Here is a 17,660-nt window from a genome sequence, read left to right as displayed (position 1 = left end):
GATGTAAGCTTCCCTTTGCTGCTGAGGTCCTGCGAGGTACCTGTACATACTTGCCGAGGCTACCTCGTATCACGCCCGCAACTCTCCTTTTTCCCAGCCAAAAAGGCTCGGTTTGACGTTGAATTTGCGGTGTTCCTGGTTGCGGCTATGTGTGAATGCTTGCGCCCAAGATTCAAGGGATATCTCTGTTCTGGCACAAGCCAAGCAGGCGTCTTGCTGGCAGAATGGGAAACGGGGAAACATCAAAAAGGCGAAGGTGGGAATTGTGATTGGCCGTGTGTTCAGATCCGAAAGGGAAAGCCGCCAGATGGATATGGGCTGATTTTTACGTTGGCAAGGACGGGGCCTACCTCCTGCGTGGTAGAGGTGCTGCATAGTAGTACGTCAGCCAAGCGATTAGCGCCAAATGGCTGCAAAACAACGATGTTCGGATCCCTGTTGGTCCCTTGTGTCTTGCCCATTACAGTGTACAACCGTCCCGTCCCAAAACCGATTTCGCTGTTCGCAGCGCCTGCCATCAACCCCCGAGCCCCCCCAAATCCAGCCAATTCCCACTTTCCCTGCAACGAGAGAATCTGGCGGCTCTTTTCTCAGTCAGCCAATTTGTTCAATCTGCGTCTTGATGCAACAAGGTGTGGTGACCGGTGTTCCAGGAATGCTTGACCTTTCTGCGCTATCTCTTCTTGGCTTCCATTCCGGCGGGGGGGTTGAAGTCAAAGTGACCTGACCGATCTCTGACCGACGGTGGAAGCGCACCTCTGAGAAGCAAAAACGAGGGTCTGCCTGACAATTGAACTCGAGGCTCGGATGCTGACAGATCAACCCCCAAAACCTACTGGCGCGCGGCTCTTGTTGGAAAAGGTATTCTACACTACTATGACACTACTGTAGTGGTCTCGCACATGACGATTCCTCAGTCGTCAGTCATCACAAGTGGAAAATCGCCAAGCAATCTTACTCGCACGGCGTGGCTGATGGAGACGCGGAAAGTTCTTTTTTTCACACGAAAATCTTCTTTTCTCCAGTCCTGAGCGGGCACCTCCTGGCTTTCCGCCTGGTCGCAAATTTTCGAAAATGTGAATGCTGGTCGCAGCACCGGTGCATCAGGTCAAGACAGACTCCAGTCCACCGCCTCGGGACCCTCATTCGCCGACTGCTTCTGCGAATGGCGCTCAACCCGAGTCCTAGGCGTGCCACGGTGGACCCGGGGCCGCTCGGCGTCGATGCCCTTCGCAAGTACCTGCCGGATCCAGCAGGCTTCCGTGCTCTTCGATCCAGCGCATCTAGCACCGGGACCGGGTCTTACCGGGTTTCCAAAGCTCTGCTTCGCAACAGTGTACGATCTGGTATGTATTATCTATGTAGTGCTGGGTCGATTGTTGAGTTGGTACCTACAATTACCTAGGTTCTTAGAGTTCTCACTCATAGCACCCGCACTGGACGAGATATATTCCAAATTCTTCTAAACCTTTCAGGGACTGAACAAAGGCTCGATATGGGTCCGACAGGCATTGACAAAGTCCAAAATCAGCATGATCAGAGTGAAAACGCCTAGGGAGGTTGCCCAAGGTTTCAAGCTAACAATCAAACCAGTATTGGACTGTAGTGTAAGCCGCGTTGGGGAGGACCTTCGCAAGGGCGGTTTCCCTTTTGGGGGGGGGTGGCTTCTCGAATTGTTTCTGACTGCGTTTGGAAAATCGAGGACAATCGCGTATGCACAGTGCATGCACCTTGCAACGATAACATGCGTGCTGGAGACGCTGATGGGGGCATCGGGGGTTGTGCATTGCGGAGGAAGGTTTTGCTCTTGGTCAGTCTTGACCAACCTCGTCCATGATCGGCCGTGGGTTTGGAGGTAGACATCCTCAAGCGTAGGTCTACGCAGAATGGGCCGTGGAAGCCAGGAAGATGGAACGGAACAGGTTCCATTGCCTCGAAATGCTACAGTCAGAGCACTGTATCATTATATGTGACTAGGTACTCATGTAACGTGTAATTGGCGATGTGAGTGGTAAATGTGGTGATGTGTACAGGCAGAGAGGTAGGTCAAGGTAAGCGTACAAGACATGCCTCCGGTCTCTGGGCGGGTGCTACCTACCTGTGATGGGCGGATGAGTGCCAAATTTTTTTAAGATTCCGCGGCCTCTGAATGGATGACTTCAGTTGGACCACTGACAACTTCCACCCATTTGGAGACGAACATCCATAGACCAGGTACATCCACCACGGGACGCTACCTTGCCTCTTGCAGCAGCATTTCTTGACCTTTGCATCCACCAGCAACTGGAAAACCACTCGTGACTTTCCTCAACACGCATGAGGGGCTTGGCATGCTATACAGTTGGCCCGAGACAAATTGTGTCTGTTCCCAAGCTATGCACTTGCTTCGTTCATTAGTAACGGTAAGGTAAGTAGACTAAACCGTCTGGAGGTATTGGTGCGGTTGTTGAGAGGCGTTGACTATCAAAATTCAAGATCATGCGCCAAGGATGTGTATCTGTCTGTCTGTGATACACAGATTAAACCTTGGGCCCTCGTCTGAATGGTTACGTCGTTCCCTTTTTTGGGGTCAATTTGGAGTCCGCTATCTTCCGTCCGGGGGAAACTCATAGATCGGACCGACATGGACAGGACCCCTCTTTAAACCCTCGTCGTCAGATGTGTGTCGCAACAGGCCCGGGCGGTTCGTGACGTCCTGACATAGATGCCATAATCTATTGGCTCGACGATGCGGTGGGAGCTTCGACAAGGACCTTCTAGCATCGAATTTGGAACCATATTCATTTTCTGATCCTCCAAGTCCACTCCCATACCTCCTCTTACGCCGGCGGCTTCCGCAGTAGTGTATATGGCAGGTAGCAAGTGGTCAGTGACAGACCAGTGCAAGCCGAAGCAAGGTAGCGTTGCCCTGTGTCCCAACAGCTTGGAGACCTGGTCCCCGTCTGGCTCCTCATTCTGTTGGTTTTTGCGTTGAATTAGATAGCGGTGAACCTCAACTTGGCCGCCGACCTTCGCCCATCTACCTGTACTGTTGAAACAAATGTCTAACGACAACAGCAAACCCCTTCCCTTCCGCCCACTTACCGGTACAGTACAAGCACATCCCTTCCGATCGTTCAAAAGACCCTTCGTTCTCTTCCTACCCAATTTCTCCCCCCCCCCCCCCTTACCCTGCAGCACCAGGTCGGTACCACTAGCCTCACGGTACCTTTACCTACCTACACTTGCTTCCCTTCTCCTGTGCTCAACCACCCCCATCTGTTCCTATGACCCCCCTTAAGCTAACGCTGTCCACCTAGCAGATACTGTACTGTGTACTGCGGATGGTCGCTTGGATGCCGTGCAACACATGCAAAGTCAAATAGACCTTACTTAACCCCTGGTTACAAACACTAAGCAGAAAAAAAAAGAAAAAAAAAAAGCATGTGTACCCCGTCTCATATCCACACAGTCCCTTGTATGCATTGAGCATTTCTTTGACCTCCTGAGAAGTGAAAAGACGACTTACTGCGATGGGCGGCTGGACAAGGGAGCTCTCTTCTTGTGCCCTGTGTAGTGTTCGGGTTGCTCGCTTGATATAAAATTTCAAGACAGGTCCGTTCGGGGTTAATTATTTCCCCAGGTTTATTTCCGCCAAAGCATCTGTAACAGAAAAAAAAAAGTCCAATCAGCAAATCTTGCGCGTGGTTGTTCTCGAAACCATTGACGCCCGCTCTGAGCGAGTCCACCATTGCCAGTCGATTTCTCAACGGGTAAATCCTTCCCTAAAACGAAACAGCTGTTGAACCCACAGAAGTCTCCAAACTACCCGGTTGGTACCTTTCTGCTGACACATCTGATCCAAAGTACCACTGGGTATCGGAACCGGCACGCCCCTCCGCTATAAAGTAGTGTACACAGCAAAACCTCTTGCCTTCTTGGACTATCCAGCCTTTCTAGCGGTTCCACCTCCACGCGGGATCTTGTCACCTCTTGCGGATCTACACTGGCTTTTAGACGCTAAGAGAAGGACAGTGTTCAAACTCTTTCCCCTGTCAACAACCTTCCCTTCTTTGTCCAGCGGAGTGAGACCGAGCCAGGTGGATAGGACATCCAGAGTTCTTCGACGACGTCCACTTCTCGCAGTTCGTCAGACTGCTGTCGGTTTCGATCCACCCCAAGTCTTCAACGGCCCTGACTCCCGGCTCGGTAAAAAATACTCCCCTGACCTTGTACATTTTGTCAGACACCAGTATACTACTACCTTGAGCTTCCCACGGTTTTCTAGAGTCTTTTTCTGTTACTTTTGGTTTGGACGTTTATGCGATCAAGTCCGACGAATCGACAAGCCAAGCAGCCCAAACCGACCACCGAAAATCAAACATCAGCCCACTACCTCCTTTCCCCTTATTATTTTATCGCCTGTTTGGTGACCGGCTCAAGCGTGGCCCAAGAAGTGTCTTTCGAGTGGGGTCTGACTGTATCCGAAAGCCCTTGAAGCCTCACACGAACATGCTGATCAGGCGAAGGGGTTGTTGAGACGGGTCACAAATCAGACGGAGGTCAAATCAGGGACACAACACAGAGTGAAAACCACACGCCGAATGCAAGTCAAGAGAACAGACAAAGTCATGGTCGACCAAAGGAACACGATTTCTTCGGACGCCAGCACAAGTTCTGGTGCCGTCACCGAGGCTGCGAGAGCTCGCCAAACCCGCCCTGCCTCACAACCTTCTAACCCTTCTGGAAACAGTACTAGTACCAACGGAGTATCACTGAGCGCCGGTGGCTCTAGAAACTCCCCCGAAATGTACGAAGATGACTCGCTGGAACTGTCCCAGCACGATCATGCCTCTCCTTCGGAAAGCGTAAAGTCCTCGGCCCACGGCCCGTTAAAATCAGAATCCGAAGACACACCCGGTGACGCAACAGGGCATGCCTCGTCCGAACCCCCGACTCTGCCGGTACAGAAACGCCGCAGAGTCACGAGAGCCTGCGATGAGTGCCGCAGGAAGAAGATCAAGTGCGACGGCAAGCAGCCATGCTCACACTGTTCAATCTACAGCTATGGTAACACAGACACCGCTTCTAGCTCTCCCCGATGTTTCTGGCCGACCCCTGCTGACGAGACTCCCAGACTGTACATATGACAAGCCGTCTAACCGACGCAGAAATCCTGCGCCACAGTACATTGAGGCACTCGAGAGCCGACTTCAGCGTGCCGAGTCTTTGCTGCGCAAGTTCGTCCCGGACATAGACCTGGCCGACCCTAATCTCGACCCGGCAATCCAGCAAGAGTTTCGGGCTAGGGAACAGGCAAGAGCGCGGGCTGCCAAACTGAAAGGCGAAGCCGCCCCAAAAGAGCCCGAGGCCCAGGATGCACAAATCATGTCCATGATCGATGCAATCGGGCAACTCGACATGAAGGAGGACGGCGAGTGCGACTTTCGCGGCATCTCTTCCGGCGCTGTTTTCTTCGGACGCATGAAGGAGCACTTCAAGGGCCTACTAAGCAACGAACACAGCATTCCGTTTCTATTCCGAAAAGCTGAGAAGACCGGCCTCTTCAGTCTCAATTCTCCCCAAACCACGGCTGGATCACCTTGGGAAGCGTCATCTGTACCAAATGTCTACGAACTACCCCCCTTAACTACGGTCCAAACTCTGTGCTATTACGCATTCAGCTGCGCTACTTGCCTTCTCCGGGTTGTGCACAAGCCGACGTTCTACGAATCACTCGACAGGTTATACGAGAAGCCCCAAGATAGCTGGGGAATCGAAGAACATAGATTTTTGGGTCTGTTGTATGCTGTCATGGCGCTCGGAACCATGTACAACATTGACGAGAATCCGGGAAATCCTACGACTCATCAGGCAGCAATGGAGGAAGGGTAAGTTAAATCATCTTCTGACTCATGGTCGGGTTACCAACCGATATGTCTGACAAGATTTTGACAGGATCAAATACTACACATCTGCACGATTGCTACTGCAAGACATCGCGGAATGCCGAGACATGACCTCGCTCCAGGGGCTTGTCTTCATGATTCTCTTCTTACAAGCTTCATCGAATATGAGCGCCTGTTATGCTTTCTTGGGAATCGCCTTGCGCTCCTGTATACGCATGGGGCTTCATCGTCACTTGCGGCATGCCAGGCTTACCCCTATCGAAGAACAAACCAGGCGGAGGGTGTTCCACGTGGTGCGGCAGATCGATATATACGTTTCAGCTATTCTTGGGTTCCCAGTCTTACTCCACGCCGACGATATCGACCAACCACTGCCGACGGAGGTGGACGACAAGTATATAACCAAAGATGCGATACTCACGCCGGATCCGGACGAACGCCCATCCTTTCTCCAGGCATTCAATGCCCATCATAGGCTGATGGGTATTTTGGCTCGACTTATCAAGTTCATTTATCCAGTCAAGGGCGTGGAAGATTGTGCTCTGAAAAGCGACAACGAAATGGCCACCTACACTATCAGTTATGCGCGGATCAAAGAGATTGAGCGACAACTACACGAGTGGTTTGACCAATTACCGCGGTATTGGCGGCCTGGTCCCGACGACGACGATATAGAGGTGATTCGGTAGGTGGACAATTTCCAACAAGGGAAGTGTACGGGTGGCTTACTAACTCGGTATCATAACAGTGTTCGAACCCTCTTACGCTTCGCATATGGCCACGTGCAAATGATGCTGTACAGGCCGTTCTTGCATTATGTCTCCGCTCGCATGACAGCAGGCAAGAGAATCGACGACCGATACTACAACTGTGCTGCCGCTGGGATCAGTGTGTCTCGCAACATTGTCCACATTGGCTTGGAGATTCAGAAACAAGCCCACCTGATCGGGCCGTACTGGTTCCTTCTTTATACGCAATTCTTCGCGATCCTCTCTCTGGTCTACTACGTTCTAGAAAATCCAGACAAGACCGGGTCCGCCGAGATCCTTGCGGATGCCAAAGCCGGTAGGGATGTGATAGCCAATCTGACCCAGAGAAGCTTGGCGGCAGATCGGGTAACGACCGCCTTGAACGTAAGTACATCTACTCCTAGCAAGTTGTCATGAACCCCTTTTATTGATGACTTCCATGTCCCTAGACACTCTTCGACCAACTGCCAGAGCAACTCAAGAATGGTACCCACCGACCTGCACCAACAAAGAAGAGGTCATACGCCCCTGGATCCAAGGCGGGCAGCAACTCCATCTCTAGCCATGCTCAGACTATACTACACGATACCTTGCCTCAGCGGAGATCCGATGAAATTGTCCGTCCACAAAGCGGCCCCGTTCGAAGAGAGACCCATCACCGCCATCCCCAGCGAACAACTTCATTCGACACTGTGGCACTTCACCAGCCTGGCATGCCTGGTCACCACTTTGCGACGCAGGTTACGGCTTTTCAAGACCTGCTGCCACTAGACATGAGCAGTATGACGGGCTCTGACACAAGCTCGAACCCTGGAGCGCCGCCAGTCATGCACAGACAACAGCATCATCGCCAACAGAGCGGCTTCCAACAAGCCCAAACACCTACAACCGGGGCGCTCTATAAGCTGGATGCCATGATGTTTCCCTCTGGGGACCCTTTCGCCTATCCCACGCCACTGCTCGACCAAACAGGAGGAGGGGGGCATCACGCAGTATCTGGCCAGCCACCGCCACCCATCTCGGCCGGATCTGTGGGACCAACGCCCGGGGCCGCCGGACCAGATAACATGCAGCTTTACATGTCCGGCTTCTACGACGACGGCAGTATTGAAGGACAAGTACTGGGCCCAGTAGCGCCCTACCTGATGCAACACGGCGGGCCAGAGCCGCCGCACGCTGGGGTTTTGGATCCTGCAGCGCAAATGTCCTACACAACAATGCTGAACTTGCAACTCCAGCATCAACAACGGCAACAGCAGCAACAGCAGCAACAGCAACACGGGCAAGATGGAAGACCGGGGTCGGGACCAGGGCGGGGACAACAACAACAACAACATCCGAGTATGCATCAGCGACATGCAAATCAGTCACATCAACATCAGCACCCGGGACTTCATCATCAGCAGCGACACCAGCAGAGCGATATGATGGAGGGAATTTTTAGGGGCGAATGGGAGGATATCCTTGGGGGTGGAGGGGCGCCGCCAGGGGCTGGGGGATACCGATGATTTAAACACAAGGAACATAGGGGCGGCTTGGTCGGTGGACGACATGAATGAAGAATTGAGCTACGTCCAGGATTCTAGCTTGGTGACAACTTGGCTGCGTTGAAAAGACCAGCAGATCTTCCGCCACTGAGTCCCCAGTCAGGCATTCTTATCAGAAAAACAAACCACCAACTTGGCAAAATCACGAAATTTATCACAAATCTGAAGAGATGGAGAGCATGGCAATCATGCAGATATCGCCTATGCCATTTGAGATGAAGAAGAAAATCAGCTTGTGTATGCAAGCTAGGTGGTATCAGGGGGAGCAACAGCGCCCCGGCGGTATCACCACCGAGCGAAATGGATAGATCTGATCTTCTCCAATCTACTTTGAAATCAATTCACTAGGCGGGATCGTGGAGCACGCTAGCACCAAGACGGTGGGGCCAGAACAACAGCGGACTTTTACGGCGCCGAAAGAAGAGCGGCAGAGTCATAGGAGGGATAGAACGCGGACGAGAATAGAGGATTACGAAGGAGGAAGGACGACAGGCGGCATGAAAAACTATTCAGTCCGCCATGCGTGAATGATAGGCACAGCCTAGTACAATGGCGGTGAGGATGCGGTTCTGATACCCGGCTTCTCATATCAGCATAATACAGTCGAAGGGGTTTCGATCACTTCAAAATTTCCTCACGGAGTTCTTTAGGTACCAGTTCGTATCTGGAGAGTTTGTATGGGAGTCATGAGTAAGGAACAGGAATACAAAGAGAAAATATAAATACCTAATCACAACTATCGTATTCTCGATTATTCAACTCAAAATGGCGCTGTTTAGTCTCTCTTGAATCCGACGTTACCCACAACACCCCGTCACATAAACCAATTCCTTCCCCAGTGGCTTGCCGTTTGCTATCTCGTTAACTAGAGGTAAGCTACACTATGCTCTATCCGCTTTTAACAACCCGAAACGATAACGGGGATTCATGATTTCCATGCCATAAAAAGCGGAAGGGTTAGGGTTGAAGCGCTTCAACAGGCGTTGATATCGCCTGATGGAAGCGAGCAAGATCTCAAGACATCAAAATGACCAACTTTCACGTAATTGGAGCATTAATACGTTACCTACCTTAGCTTTGATGTCTTGGGCTTCCACACCTTCAAGGTCAGATTTGAACAATTTCTGCCATGCATTCATATTTCGGGAGCATTCTGATGCCCTACCATAGACTGCTGACTACACCAACCACTATCCGGATAACCCCACTTCTCCGCATCGAGAGTGCAACGAGTGAACAAGTGTTGTCGGTCGGACCTTCTCCGAGAGTCATTCCTCTCTCCACCAACAACTTCATTTTCAGGGAGTTCATCCGCAATCTTAAAGTAACTTGTTTACCTCGCCGACAAAGGGCCCACACCCCCAAGTGCGAGAAGTTCGTTCAGCTTATCATCACCATCATCATTGTCAACAACAGGGACCGACACATTAGCAGACCGTCATGGCCAACTCAGGTCAAGAACATGAAATTCATTACAATCTCGTCGAGGACGATGAATTCGATATTGTGTTTGTTCAGCCTTTCCTTTGCATCTACACTCTAAAGTCTTTTTCCATCCGTGGCCCTATATCTCCCTCCTCCCACTCGTCCGCATCTCTGTCCGTTTGTCAAGTGTTCCATCCATCCTCACATGACTGCATCCGTCTCACCCACCACTCCCCTCACCCATTGACAGAATAAGTCGAGATCAGCTCATCTACAGAAACTGACCACTAAACTCCAGGAACATCGTAGTTGAAGGCACGGATGGAATCCATAGCGCTGGCGCAGCACCATCCGCGTCCGTAGGTGTGGGAATAAAGTCTCCAATTACTTCTCAACCACGCATTCCAGGGCACCCTCTCTCCCAAAAGTGGCTTCATGAGGAGCTTGGAAAGTATCCAGGTAAACTTGATTAGCCCCTTCAATTCATTACAGGTGTTGATTACCATCTCTTATACAGCTAAAACCCATGTACAAAAGGTGGTTGAGGAGCTTGATGCGCCTAAGAGCGGTCTCATTTACCTCCGAGGCTTCGATGAACCACTCTATCCATACTCGGACCAGGGGCCACCGTTTCGGCAGCAACGACAGTATGTCTTGATAGTTGTCTGCCCCCAAAACACGCCAGAAGAACACAAAACTCTAATTGCCACACTTTACCAGTTTCTTCTACCTTAGCGGCGCCGACTTTCCCGGTTGCGCAGTCACCTACGACATCCCCCGCCAGGAGCTGATCCTTTGGATCCGCCGTAACGACCCACGCCTATCCCTATGGTACGGCACCACCCCCTCCATCGACGAATCCAAGTCCAAATCCGACGTCTCCGACGTCCGCTACATTGACGGCCTCACCGCGTACCTCCATGCCGTCCTGACTCCCGAAAACGGCGGCGGCGGCGGACCTCTTTACGTCCTCTCCCCCGACCAGCTTCCCAAACTCTCGCCCTCGCCACCGCAGTACAGCTTCTTCAAGGGCATGCATGGATCTGCATCTAGAGGACTAAAAATCGACACTACCTCCCTCCTCCCCGCCATCGAAGCCGCGCGCGTGATCAAAACCCCGCACGAAATCTCTCGCATCCGGCGCGCCGTGAGCCTCACCTCGCTCGCGCACCGCATGGTCCTTCAACGGATCAAGCACCTCACTAACGAGCGCGAAGCACACGCCGTCTTCGAAGGGTTCTGCATCTCGCAGGGCGCACCGCACCAATCGTACGCGGTCATCGCCGCTTCGGGCCCCAACGCTAGCACGCTGCACTACGACGCCAACGACGAGCCGCTGGAGGGGAGGCAGACCATGTTGTTGGACGCGGGCTGTGAGTGGGGGTGTTATGCCAGTGATGTGACGAGGACGTTTCCGTTGAACGGAAAGTGGACAAAGGAGGGGGAGGAGATATACAAGGTGGTGGAGAGGATGCAGAGGGAGTGTATTGACGCTATCAGACCCGGGAGGTTGTACTACAAGCTGCATTTGGTGGCGTGTTTGATTGCGGTTGAGGAGCTGATGAAGCTGGGGATTTTGTATAACGGGACGAGGTCAGAGATTTTGGCGAGGGGGACGGTAGCGGCGTTTTTCCCGCATGGGTTGGGGCATCATGTGGGACTGGAGGTGCATGATGTTAGTGGAAGGGAGAGGCTGTTGTTGACTGGATCTACCGTTTCTTCTTCAGGCGTGAACAGTCAAAGAGTTCCGGGCTTTCAAGAACCAAGAAGGCGCATGAAGAGGGAACAAGTCACCCCCGAGGACTTGGCGGCCATGTATCGCGAGGCGATGATGGATAGGGATGACGTTGAGCAGAACGTCGTCGGGCCTCCACCACCTTACAAGGGCAGGCAAAGACTCAGGGAAAATATGGTCGTCACCATTGAGCCTGGAATGTTCGTATATTTTCCTTCCCTTTTCCCCCTTCTTCTTTTTCTCCTCCCCCAACTCTTCTCTCTTTTTCTTTCTTCAGAAGCTTCCAGCAAGACTAACTCCCTAACCCAAAGTTACTTCCACCGCCCCTACATCCAATCCTTCTTCCTCTCCAACCCCGATCACGCAAAGTACATCAACACCAAGGTACTAGACAAGTACTGGGACATTGGCGGCGTGCGCATCGAGGACTGCATCCTGGTCACCAAGGACGGGTACGAAAATCTGACGACGGCGCCCAAGGGTAAGGAGGCATTGAAGATCATTAACGCGGGAATCCCTGGGTTTGGCGGTGATGGTCAGGCTGGCGGTGGGAGCTCGTAGGTAGGCGCGCGGACGGATTGTGTGTGTGTGTGTGTGTGTCAGAGAGGGAAAGAGAGAGAGGGAGAGGGAGGGGGGAGGGAGGCCTTCTTCTATGTGGTTGGTTGTCAGGCATGGATGGCATTGCTGTGGCAAATTGAATTTTTTGTGCAATTTTTTTTTTCATCTTTGCTTTCTCACAGACAACTCCGATTGACTGACTAGTAGTGTCAGCTTTCACAAAATGAATGAAAGGACGTGTCAAAAACACCTTTCCCAATCACTGAAATCAAGACTGCAGATGTAACTTTGTACTAATCCGGCCTTTTTTTTGGCATCTCTCGAGTTGTATGCATATTCTTTGGTTTGTTTACTTCCAAGCAGAATGTTTCGGCATTGGCGCGTACCCCTGGCTTCGACCTGGAGGCACCCTGGCCCATTTCTTTAAACCCCGGCTAACTCCAGCCTACCTTGACCTTATCCCGGGTGAAGATCGCTAACTTAATTAGTGTAAATGTCTCTAACGTCAGACAGATGACGACATGTGATGAGTAGGTACTTAAGTGACTATATATATATATATATATATATATATATATATACCTTTCCTTGGGCATGTGATCATTGAAGAAAGGAAGAGTGATGACTGAAACGCCCTCTCTGAGATTCGAGTGCGATTTAAGGGGGGCTTAGGTACAATGAGAGCTCATTAGATAGATCCTGTAGTTTCGTGGTTGTGGCTGTGGTTGAGGATCATCCTCAGTTTATAGTAAGTAGGTATTCCATGTGTGAATTGCTTCAGTTTGTATCTATAGCTACTTGTACATACAGGTATAGTGGAAGAAGGAGTCGGGGATAGAAACGCAGGTATCAGAAGGGGGGATATAAAGGTATAAGAAGTACATATAACAGCAACTTGCAAATAATAATGATACCCTCTTTTCACGAAGCCAACATTTCATAAAACTTGACCAAGCAAAAAAAGAAATAATGATCATACTTGCAATGCAAATAAACGGGTATGATAAAGGGAAAAAAAAAAAAAAAAAAAAAACACAGAGTGTTGAAGTCTTGACGCAACAAGCAAACAAACGAACAAACAAACAAGGTGATGGTGATGATGACGATGATGATGATGATGATGATGATGTCTGTTACTCGAGCCCAACCCAAAATCCCTTGCAAGGAAACAACCCGAGGCTTGCTCCCTTGCGCCCTTAATGCCTCCCATTTGCTGTTGTTTGTTGCACGCAATGCATCGTAATTTTGTTCAAACCTTTTTCCTTTCCCTCCCTCCTTTTCCCCCCTTCATCTTCCCTTCTCCCCCTTCCTTCCTTCCTTCCTTCTTTCTCTATTGTATCAAAGCAGATGTTGCCGCCCGTCCGTCTATGGTTGAAGTAACTCCGTCGCCGCCGCCTTCTATTTGATCCTTTGGTATCCAATTTCTAAAGAGTTATATCGTATTTATAAAGTTTGGGTGTGTACATGCTTGTGGTGTGATTTTTTTCTCACGCCTCTAAAGAGAGAGAGAGAGAGAGGAAATAAATTCCATTTAGAAGCGAGAGATACCACGGCCAAAGACCCAGGACACGAGCCAGTAGATGGGCACGAGGAACCTGTTCCTCCAGGACATGGACTTGGCCAGGTAAGCGGAGCGCCAGAGGACCCAAGCGGCCCAGCCACGGAGCTCGTCGCGGGGGCCCTGGTGGATGGCCTTCCAGCTGCCAAGGTAGGTCATGACACCCCAGTTGCGGAACTTGAAGCCGGGAGCGTCCTTGACGTCGATGACACCCTCGTTGGCCTTGTTGAGGACCTTGGCGAGGTAGGTGGCCTGCTGAGCGGCAACCTGAGCGGTCTTGGGGAGAGTGCGCTGGCTCTCGATGACGGCGGCGTCACCGAGGACGAAGACGTCACGGAGGAGGCTGTTGCTGGAGGAGGTGGGGACGATCTCGGAGCCCTTGGCGGCATCGGTGGTCTGGGTCTCGATGCGAACACGGAAGTGCTCGTCAACGAGGATGCCACCAGTGCGGGCATCGGTGGCGAGCTTGGCCTTGGGGCGGCGGGCCTCGGCGCGGTCCTCGGGGGAGATGGGAACGGCAAAGTCCTTGGAGGCGAGCTGCTTGATGAGGGGGTTGGCCATAAGACCGGTGGACCAGACGACGAGACCGGCACCGACCTCCTTGTCGCCGTACTGCTTGATCTTGAGCTTCAGCTCACCGTACTCGGAGCCGAGCTTGCCATCGGCAGGGCGGACGCGCTCGATGTTGTGCTGGGTGCGGATCTCAATCTTTTGACGCTTGAAAGCATCCATGGCATACTTGGAGAGAGCCTGGTCAAACATGGGAAGAACCTTGGGCGAGACATCGTAGACGGTGATGCGGACGAACTTGAGGAGGTCCGGGTACATCTTGGAAAGATCGTCGTGGATGAGATCGTGCAGCTCGGAAGCGTACTCGATACCGGTAGGGCCACCGCCGACAATGGCGAAGTGGAGGAGGTTGGCGCGGTCCTCATCGGTGAGGTTGTCAACACCCTTGGGGTAGGCGCACAGCTCGAAGAGGGAAAGAACCCTCAAGCGGATGCGGCGGGCATCGCCAACATCGCGAAGGAAGTTGGCGTGCTCACGGACGCCCTCGATGCCGAAGGTCTGGGAGTAGGCACCGCAAGCAATGACAAGCTTGTCATAGGGAACGTCGAAGAGAGCGCCCCTGGCGGAGGCCTGGTTCAGCTGGCCGCCCTGGCCGATGGGGACAACAGCCTTGCTAGCAGAATCGGCGTTGGCGTTGGCCTCGACGCGGATGGTCTTGTTGGCGAAGTCGATGTCCTGGGCCCAACCCTGGTGGAAGCCGATGCCGTAGTCCAGGCGGCGGATGGGCTCCAAAACGGTACGGAACTCGAGAGTACCGACGGCAGTAGAGGCGAGCAGGGGGGTAAAGACGAAGTAGGAGCGCGGGGAGATGAAAATGCGCTCATACTTCTCGGGATCGAGGTCCTTGGCGAAGGAATAGCCAGCCCAGCCGGAGCCCAGGATGACGACCCGCTCCTTTCTGTCTTTGTCTATAAGGAATGGTAGTCAGCAATGACGCTCTCTTGGCGAGGTGGGACGACGAGGTGGCTTCAGAAGGGAAACGTGCTGTTGAACTTCACGGTGGAAAAATTTCTCGCCGTCAAGGCCAGTGGTGCTGACCGGGTGGACACCTGGAGGGAAGAGGAAGAGGTCCTCGCGAAGCGTGTAATGGAAGCCATCCTGAGACTTTAACCGGCTGGCGTTGATGCTATTATGGTGTTCGAGTAGGAGTCAATAAGCTCTCCATTACCGATAATCAAGAAAAAAAAAAGACTTTTTGGACCGCGTCCAGTGGGCGAATCGCGATTTTTATTCCATGTGGCCGTTAGTTGCGCTATCAAGGTTCAATACCCTCGGCGGCGGGTCGGCCCTAGCTAACAAGGTAGACGCCGGTATATTGCCCTCCTCCTCCCAACCTGGAGGCCGGGATCCATAGTATCCACGGGGTGTCCATGATGACGGATACATACGGGAACCTGTTGGGGGGGGACCTCCGTCCTGCACGCCAATTACATTGTTGGATTTTGTGATGTCACCGAGAATCATTGAGTCGGTCTGAGAAGCCAGTTGCACCCATTGGTGAACTGGTCGATGGGAAGAAAGGAGAGAGAGGTACAGGGACTGGGCACGATTCCGAGGCAGCCGGCTTATTATTTTTTCTTGTGTCAGAAATGGTATCGAGGTATATCTTTTTTTCTCATTTGCTGGAAATGTCCTCATCTAAGGCGCAGTGGGCCGTCTGCCTCTGGTTATGGAAATTTTGGAAGAGAACTGCCCCCGACACAGGCCGATAACAACAGACTCGCGACGAAGTGGAGGCATTACGATCGAGAGGAAAACTTTGTAGTGTACCTAGTGTAAAAAAAAAAAGGGTGAAAGGGTCGTCCGCGATCTGACCCGTTCATTCGTCGAGAGGGTGGTGTGGTGGAGGTCTCGTGGATGTCACAGACCACCAGCAAAGGAAATCATGACCGGGAGAGCCCGGCATCCCGGATACAATTTGGATTGATTGTCTATCAAAAACCCAAAGATGAAGTTGGAGTTGGGAGGTTTTCAACATGAGTCGCGGAGCGTCCGTGCGTCAGTTTTGGTAAGTTCTGGCATCTACGGTGGCTTGAGCGCTCATCTTGGCATTCACCAACCAATGGTGAAGAGCCCAGCACCTCCCGGGACAAGTGGCGGTCGGATTGCGGCTGGACTGGAGCGGCTCCCGGTCCGGAGATTTGAGGCTCCTATGCGCCAACATCGAGGCGTTTCGTCCGGAAGGCCTAGTACGTACCATCGTTCCGGCGAGGATCCCAAATGCCCTGACTTGGATCGTTGGACCCGGAGCCAAATTTAGACTTTTTGGGTTTAGGGACCTGTCAGATCGTGAATGAAGTCAGCATCAGGCCATGCCAATGAACACTGTCGCATTAACGATCCCGTCGGCGCGGGAATGGGATCATGGCCATGTGAGGAGGTATGGGTGAATGGTGATTGTGCGTGGGCATCACTCAAACCCGATATATCAAGATGGCGATATCCCGAATTACCATATGAACCAACATACATCGTGTATGCTGTACGATACATCTGATTTTTGTCTCTTGATGAATTTGGCAACCGAACCACGCAACCGCCCAGTCAGCGACAACCAGAAACAAGGATAGTGTAACCCCCCAAATCCGGTGGATCTCCGCCCTTCTCTCCCTTCCTCCGTCTCGGCACTCTGTTCAATGCCGCCAAAGGCCGACCGCGCGATTAACGTCACCATTGGCCCGTTCCAATTGTGTCGTCCATGTATCCGAAATTCAGTCTTCCAGAAGCCCGCAAGATCCGAAGACAGAGATGCCATGTCAGCACCCAATCTTGACCATGGAGTTCCGATCATATAATTGTGAACGGTTCCCCGATTGTCGATATTTCTCCTTTGTTTTCAGATCATGAATGACGGCAACCTTGACTCGGGTCAAACACGGTTGCGCTTACAAACAACATCACTACCGACAACCCCTAGTTTATCGTTTTGTTTTGTTTGCTTGTTTGTAGAAAGAACATTGTACGTGTGCCGGATCCGATCATTGTTCAAACCGGCATGATATGCTTCCAAAGTGTATGTATCCGCAGAGGAATCTTCCATGCTGTTTAGACGTCAGGAAGCGGCGTTTCTTATCGCAGCTCTTATCTCCAACACTTGCACGGCATCTTCAACTCCGGCCGTCGACGCTCTAGAGACATGAAGGGGGGCACAAACGAGATGTTACAAGACAACAACAAATATTGCCAAAAAAAAAAAAAAAAAAAAAAAAAAAAAAAGGAGTAGGATCATCATGTCACTCGACCACAGGATCACATCAGACAAAAGCCAAGGGATGACTTGAGGCCGTCCATGAAAAACACATCAGGCCGCAAGCTCGGGCTTTTGAACCGCTCTTCCAGTCGTATCACAAAGAGTCTCGAGTTGTCTCGTTGAGGCTTCGTGGTGTGCGGAAGATGGCGGTAATGAATAGGACGGCATGTGTCTCCGTAGATCTGCAAACTCCGCCATCGTGCTTCATCCGGCTGTCCCACGACAACGACACCCAGGCAAGGGGGAAAGGGGAGGAACATGGCTGTGTAAACAAAGGAGAAGGCAGGAAGGAGATTTAGGGGGGGTCAACTTGAAACATATAAGGCCAAGCAAAGACCCAAGACCTCGCCTCGCCAGGCACAATCGGCAACAGGGCACAC

The 17,660-nt window shown here is 51.9% G+C and overlaps 3 protein-coding genes across 4 annotated transcripts; 2 read left to right on the top strand and 1 right to left on the bottom strand.

Moving 5' to 3' along the window:
* The first annotated feature begins 3,734 nt into the window (after positions 1-3,734).
* On the top strand, positions 3,735-8,958 carry NCU00155 (C6 transcription factor). The gene is made up of 6 exons (XM_951575.3): positions 3,735-3,752; positions 3,847-5,049; positions 5,117-5,870; positions 5,938-6,573; positions 6,637-7,021; positions 7,087-8,958. Exons 2-6 carry the CDS (start codon positions 4,584-4,586, stop codon positions 8,143-8,145), a joined length of 3,300 nt encoding a protein of 1,099 aa, XP_956668.3. The 5' UTR covers positions 3,735-3,752; positions 3,847-4,583; the 3' UTR covers positions 8,146-8,958.
* A 286-nt stretch (positions 8,959-9,244) lies between these two features.
* On the top strand, positions 9,245-12,165 carry NCU00154 (the record flags this gene model as incomplete). 2 transcript variants are annotated; one of them, XM_011395471.1, is made up of 5 exons in its annotated part: positions 9,245-9,692; positions 9,908-10,068; positions 10,127-10,256; positions 10,330-11,544; positions 11,656-12,165. In XM_011395471.1, the coding sequence occupies 5 exons, from the start codon at positions 9,625-9,627 to the stop codon at positions 11,903-11,905; spliced, it is 1,824 nt and encodes a 607-aa protein (XP_011393773.1). In that variant the 3' UTR covers positions 11,906-12,165. The 2 variants fall into 2 exon arrangements, with proteins under 2 accessions (XP_011393773.1, XP_011393774.1); XM_011395472.1 differs by lacking the exon at positions 9,245-9,692 and having other exon boundaries at positions 10,045-10,256; positions 11,656-12,149.
* Positions 12,166-12,662: 497 nt separating this feature from the next.
* Positions 12,663-15,963, bottom strand: ndi-1 (NAD(P)H dehydrogenase (internal)-1). Its single transcript, XM_951573.3, has 2 exons — positions 15,016-15,963; positions 12,663-14,938 (listed from the first exon to the last, which is right to left on the bottom strand). The coding sequence occupies exons 1-2, from the start codon at positions 15,125-15,127 to the stop codon at positions 13,434-13,436; spliced, it is 1,617 nt and encodes a 538-aa protein (XP_956666.3). The 5' UTR covers positions 15,128-15,963; the 3' UTR covers positions 12,663-13,433.
* Positions 15,964-17,660: the final 1,697 nt, after the last annotated feature.

The sequence above is a fragment of the Neurospora crassa genome, linkage group III, assembly GCF_000182925.2.
Source record: "Neurospora crassa OR74A linkage group III, whole genome shotgun sequence".
Classification (NCBI taxonomy): Eukaryota; Fungi; Ascomycota; class Sordariomycetes; order Sordariales; family Sordariaceae; genus Neurospora; species Neurospora crassa.
Note: the sequence above shows the minus strand (reverse complement) of the source record. Positions and strands in the feature narration are given on the sequence as shown.

Coding starts and splice junctions, on each gene's coding strand:
- NCU00155 (XM_951575.3), top strand. CDS start 4,584: ATGCAAGTCAAGAGAACAGACAAAGTCATGGTCGACCAAAGGAACACG. Junction 6,574..6,636: donor GACGATATAGAGGTGATTCG/GTAGGTGGACAA, acceptor GTATCATAACAG/TGTTCGAACCCTCTTACGCT. Junction 7,022..7,086: donor GGGTAACGACCGCCTTGAAC/GTAAGTACATCT, acceptor CCATGTCCCTAG/ACACTCTTCGACCAACTGCC.
- ndi-1 (XM_951573.3), bottom strand. CDS start 15,127: ATGGCTTCCATTACACGCTTCGCGAGGACCTCTTCCTCTTCCCTCCAG. Junction 14,939..15,015: donor TTCCACCGTGAAGTTCAACA/GCACGTTTCCCT, acceptor CATTCCTTATAG/ACAAAGACAGAAAGGAGCGG.